This window comes from Adiantum capillus-veneris, chromosome 11 (genome assembly GCF_014529385.1).
Source record: "Adiantum capillus-veneris isolate H3 chromosome 11, ASM1452938v2, whole genome shotgun sequence".
Lineage (NCBI taxonomy): Eukaryota > Viridiplantae > Streptophyta > Polypodiopsida > Polypodiales > Pteridaceae > Adiantum > Adiantum capillus-veneris.
In genome coordinates, this window is record NC_140941.1 from 113,139,742 (window position 1) to 113,146,407 (window position 6,666).

At 38.1% G+C, this 6,666-nt stretch overlaps 1 protein-coding gene across 1 annotated transcript; it reads right to left on the minus strand.

The window, feature by feature from the left end:
* Positions 1-305: 305 nt before the first annotated feature.
* LOC147447850 (uncharacterized) lies at positions 306-913 on the minus strand. The gene has a single exon (XM_086524426.1). It carries the CDS (start codon positions 683-685, stop codon positions 371-373), a length of 315 nt encoding a protein of 104 aa, XP_086380552.1. The 5' UTR covers positions 686-913; the 3' UTR covers positions 306-370.
* Between the last annotated feature and the right edge of the window lie 5,753 nt (positions 914-6,666).

The window sequence follows — 6,666 nt, forward strand, 5'->3', positions numbered from 1 at the left end:
ATGAGCTTTTGTGAGGGAGGCACTGCATACCTAGCTAGGTACGATTGGGTACAAGGGACCGCCGGCCCGGTGGGGGGGGGCCGGGGGTCGCCTACCCCCAATCGTACCTAGTTAGGTATGTAGTGCCTCTCGAACAGAAGCTCATGATGTTATGCATTGTATGAAAAACATTGAGAAAGACTCCGTTTTCCTACATGAAAATTTCTAAATATTCATGTGAGAGGCTTTCCTAAAGACTGGATGGAGGAGTTGAGATATGAAAGACACACCGTGTAACCGAATTAGAAACATAAAAAACAATAACAAATATAATCTCGATGGTTCACTGTTGTATTTGACAAATATTAATTTAGAGTGTGAGCTATAAGGACTACAAGAAGTCAAATGAATTGAGACAGTATTGTTGCAGGCTGAGATGGCGTGAGACGAAGTGAGATATAGTGGACCCCCGGCCCGTGGAGCTGCTCTCTGCCCTTGCAGCACCTGCAGCCTTTGATGGAGCCGCAGCTACTATTGGAAGACGAGGCCGGCCGCTCACGACGTGTGGCACGTCGACCTGCTCGCATGTCGTCGATTTGAACCGAGGAAAGAAAGAGAAACTGCAGTTGAGAGCATCCTCCTCTGCGCTGCACAGCGCTCCTGCCCCCGCCGCCGCCAGTCCCGCGAACGACCCAAACGCTGCCATCACCTTCTGCGTACTGCAATATATGGCTCGTACGAGGGGGTGAGTGTGTGTGTGTGTGTGTGAGAGAGAGAGAGAGAGAGAGAGAGAGAGAGAGAGAGAGAGAGCGTGAGTGTCGTGATTGAGTTACCCCCAGACACACACAGAGAGAGAGAGAGAGAGAGAGAGAGAGAGAGAGAGAGAGAGAGAGTTACCCCCAGACACAGAGAGAGAGAGAGAGAGAGAGAGAGAGAGAGAGAGACAGAGATCGATCTACTTCAAGCTCCAATACCACAATTTATAGGTGGCCCGTAAGAATCTTACCACACGTCACGCTGCGATTGGTATAGGCCCAAACCATGTGCAGCTTACTTCCACGTGTCATTGCTCAATTCGTCATTGAGACGTCAAACTTTTTGAGTGCTCATTCTTTCTACCTCCACCACAATTGCATCTCGATTTTTATGAAAGGAGGGACCTATGCAAAAAGGGTACACATGCACCTCAGAATCTTCCAATCATTTTCATGCGTCCACAACCACATTCACCCCCTCGGGCCTCTTGAGAGCTTCGCAGGGGATTAGGGTGGGGAGTGATACTTTCTCTGATGTGCAACTGCTGTGAATTGAAAAAGTGGAGTAGTTGTGCACCTTTTACCTTATGTCATGGCTCTTTCTTGAGGCTCATACCATCTTCCTTTGAAGCTTTTCCCAACATTCATAGGACATCATGACACCATCTTTAAAGATGCAAGGAGATGCATTTCGTACATAATGCTTGTGCCCAGTTTTGAAAAACAGACCATATATGCACATCGCAAGTTGGCACCTTCCTCCACATTGTTAATAACATTGTTGGAAAAGTCCCCTTCACTCGATCACGTTGAGTGTTGGAGGGGGGCTTATGCTTCTCCTCCATGGACATGGAGGGACTTTATTATTATATGAATATTGTAGTTGCACAATGAAGAATTCTTTACCTTTTATTTTTCATAGACTTGTGATTGTCGTTGATATTTCGCCTCTCAAGGGCTTCTTCCGTAGCTATTTGATGATAGGTCTATCGTCATCAAACGTCATGATTAGTTGCCTTATCAATATCATGATATTCCCATCAAAGCACGACGACTAGTACATGATCATAGATCAAAGTGATCTTAGTTTTCCCAATAACGTCATCCTTACTTTCTCCTCAATTGTAAGCAGCATTTGGTCATTGAATGGCTCAAAATAACAAACCAAAGATCCTCATTCCAAAAGGGACTAGATGCATTCCTATTTTGGCTACCCTAGGCCAATGCTTTTGCATCCCAAAACAAGGTCAACGTAAGGATCAATGCTTCCTATCCCATCTTTAATGGCTACCCCCTTGCCTTCACCTCCCTTAGATCCAAGTGTTGTATTTTTCCCTCCAGATTGCAGATAGGTGTATATTTTCTCACCATGAATGGTTGTGAGGGGGAGATTCATCTCGTATTCTATTGGATCATGCCCCCATTGAAGGGTCCACCTAAAAATATATAAGTGTAGCACATGAGTTCATCCGGAGGGATTTTTCAAATTGCAAAGAGTTACATAATTACATGTACAAGAGGGGTTAAATAATAGGAAATTGAAAAAAAGGGACATGTTTATGAAGAAAAGGGGTCATTTTGTTACTGGTGAAATGTGCATGTAGAAAGATTTTATAAATATCTCTTGTATGTGGGTGCTATAGGTATTTTTGGACCCGCAATTAAAACCTAGAAGACAACCCCCTTTACACATTTCATGGATTGAAATAAAACAACCCCAATTTTTTCATAAACCTAAAAGTGTAAATTGGTAATGCCCCCCTTTGTAACTGATATGAACTATAGTTTCACCCTTAGGAATAAATCCAATTTTAAGACTTTCTAAATGTTGTGGGGCCTTCAAAAATACCAAATTGAAGGACACTTGTATGCTGGCTTGAGCTAACATTGCTCCTAACAATATATGTAACATATCAAAATGTTCCTATAGGAAATATTTACTCAAACATATGCGTTCATTAGTCAAATCTATTGTAGTAACGGGAGACCAAGGTTGATAACCATACATGAGCATAAAGGGACTAAATCCCATGTAAACAGGCTTTGCTTGTATACAAATTCCAAGATTGATTTCTAATTTGTTTGTTACTAGCATATCCTCTAGTATATGATTTACTCTCTTAGTCCATCTTTCCCAAAGAGGGAATTCATTGACGTGATCACGATCGTGTGATCACACTAACAATGCAAGTAACTACACATAAAAAAGACGTAATCACATTAATTGTTAACATGATCTTGATGGTGACTTACAAAAACCAATAGAGCCAGTAGGCCCGTTAGGTTTTTTCTTTTTCCCTATGGGCCCATCGGGCTTTATAGTTTTCCCAACAGGCCCATCAGAAAAAGGAAAAAGCCCAGTGGGCCTAATTCTATATAGTAAACCTCTTCTAACTTTGGCATTTTGACTAGGCAAATCCCTAGGGATGTATCCGAGCGTCGGGTACAATTATCTCTTGTGAATTGATCGAAGGTTACAGAGTCACAGGTCCTTTTATTGGGTCGAGCGTGATTCTTGATATAGTAACCACTTCTAAAAATATTTAAATCCTTCACCGAAAATAAAGGTACAAAGCCAGAACAATTAAAACTTTGGAGAGTCATGCTTGTTTTAGAAGATGATCGAGAATATTTAAATAACGAGTTAATAGTCAATGGTTGGATGCCCTGTACTAGTGTACTGGATATATAAAGATCCTTGAAGTCTTGCATTTTACACCATCATAGATTTGAAATGATATACATTGTCTTTGCACAATATGAGAGCTATAATACCTTATTGGGTGCAAATAGCTTTTATATATTGAATTGGATGCATAAGGGGGCTACAATCCTTGATTGGGTATAAGTAGTCCTCAATTGTGTAATTGTATTAAAGATTTCATCGCTTTGTTTTATGCATTGATTTATATAGGGAGAGCATTATGTATTATGAAATAGTGTTAGAGCATGAGATGACCAATCATAGATATTATTGCTTTCCTATGTGTTTTGCAAATAAATTATCATCGTTCTAATATAAAAGTTGGCTATTCTTTATTGCATGTGAAAATAGATGTGTCTTATTGTTTGCAAATCGTAGAGAATGTATAACTAGTCATCATATTTATAATTGTGTTGACGAATTCATAGCATTGTTGTATGCATAATGCCATGTAGAGAGTACATTGCAATGTGTATGTTTGCTCGCAACATATGCGGCTCGATATGTGGATTGACAAGAGTGCATTGTAAATCTCATACTATGCACACTTGATTGCTTTCTTAGTGATTGTTTTTCTAATATATATTGAAAAGAAGAAAAATGTTTTAAAAATTGAACATCTAGTTCTTATGCCTTCAATATTAAATTGAAAGCAATGGAGCAAAATTTTGGTACAAGTGGTATGAAGAAGGCAAAGAATAAAAAAGCCACTGGCAAAAAGTGGGATTATTCTCACAACCTATGCCGTCAATATATGGAGTGAAAATGTAAATTTTGCTTTACCACAAAATCAGGCGGTGCACCACGTATTAGGGACCATTTTTTGGGTAGCCTTACAAAGAATTGTAAGAAATGTCATCATTCTCAGGCGCTTGCAATTGCAAAGCAATTGAGACAAGTGTTTTCCAAAAAGCGTGGCAAGAGACAACAGGTACATAGATCTATTATGGATGTATGTCAAGAGCAGACATAGTCAAATATCAACTCTCCTAATCATGTGGTGACACCAACTAACCTTGCAGAACAGCCTGTGCAGGGAGAGAAAATGCCAAGCAATGTTTCTTTTAAGTGCCACGATGAAGGTGGACTTGGACAAATGCGTCAAAAATCATTGCAAAGCTTTTGAATGTAGTCACTAGAAGAAGCACAAACCACACTCGCCAAAGCAATTTTTTTCAATGGGAGTGCTCTAGTCATGGTAGATAGCAAACATTGAAAGCATGCATACAAGAAAATCAATGAATTTGGCCCAGCATTTTCATCCCCTTCATATCACACGATACAAAATGATCTCTTGGACAAATGTTACATCAAAGTCAAAGAGCATGTTTCCAAAATAATACTTGGAAATATATCGCTTTCAGGATGCACACTTGGGAGTGATGGTTGGTCTAATGTTCAAAGAAGACCACTGATCAATGTAATACTGGTTTGCCTAAGGGGAGAAACGTTCATAAAGGCGGTTGACAGTTTTGGTGCAATTAAAAGTGGCAGATACATTGTTGAGGTCTTGATTAATGTAAGTAAAGAAATCGATGTTGAACATGGCATTCAAGTAATCATGGATAATGCAAAGAACTTTAAAAAATGCTAGAAAATTAACTAAAAAAGTGCTTTTCACATGTTTTTGTCAATGATTGCAATACACATAGTTTAAACTTGATGCTAAAGGATTGATATACTAGTGAAGAAACCGGCATGGTTTGCCAAAATAATTGACATAGCGCGACAAGTTGTGAAGTTTATCTTGAAACAACAAAGAGTGCTCGATTTGTATAGAATGTGCATGTCAGCTATGTTAAAACTACCTGCTGATCGACCACCTATGGTCGCTTGTGCATCTTGGGCCATCTTCAATCCCTTGGGCAAGGAGGCTTGGTCTTGAGCTTTCACTTGTTGCATCTTTACCTTCTACTCCTCCCATTGTTTATCCCACATCTCTTTTTTTGTCTTATCGCAAGTGGGAGGGACATCTTCTTTTAAGTCTCTACAACACACTTTCATATTTCCCAACACTATCCCAATCTTGTGGTGGGGGTCAAATTCCCTTATCCTTGTACGAATCAGCAACTCATATTGGCCTTCGGCTCACAACCTACGCTTTGTGTTCTCCCAGATAGCGCTCTGTGTTGTATACGACCATCTGCACATGAAGATATTTCCAAAATACATTCTTTTTGAATGGCATGCATAATAATTTTCTTTTGCTCTGGTGTCATTTTTGCACTAGACAATAAAAAACAACATATCAAATACAATTTCATGGATGCACCGACACACAAACCATAACTGTGACTTAAAGACTTCAAAAAATTGTGCAAGAGTATACTAATACAGATTGATAACCATTTTCACTTTAAAATGCTATGTTTAATTGTGTAAAACGTATTAAAAACAAGTAACTCTTAAGAAAACCATCCAGATCGAACAATAGAGGTTAAAAACCCAAAGCGTTTTAGAATATTGTGACAAACCATAAGACGTGAGTTCATATTTTACACATTGCACTCTCACACTAGTTCAGACAAACCATAACCGCGACTTAAAAAGCTCAAAAAAATGTGCAAGATTATATTAATGCAGATTGATAACCATTTTTACTTTAAAATGCTATGTTTAATCGTGCAAAATACATTAAAAACAAGAAACTCCTAAGAAAACCATCCAGATCGAATAGTACAGGTTAAAAACCCAAAGCATTTAAAAATATTGTGATAGACCATAAGATGCGAGTTTATATTTTGCACGTTACAACTTCAAAAGACATTGTAACAATAAAAGACATATGCATTGTTATGCACATATTGTCAATCTCATTTTAGCTCATTTTAAAATATTAATAGTGAATAATTTTGTGAAAAAACATTAAAAATTTGGTGAGATTCCAACAAACCACTCATAAATTGGATAGAGAGACTTGCTCTTTAAAAATATTAAATAGAACATCTTACATGCAAAATGTGTGCATATACCTTTTCAAACTGAAAGTATATTAGCTATTTGTAGACATAGAGAAATAGCATAGTGTGTATTTTAGTGAAAATGTAGCATTTGGTTTTGCAAGGATGTTATTCATTAGCGTAGACACTATTTAGGTTGTATAAAAGTGATATCATATATGTTATAATTTTTATGACTTCTGTAAATGTAGCATTTAGATTAGCCACGATGATTGATGAATAAATCTTTCTTTTGAATATGATTAGATAGTATATATTTTTAACAAGA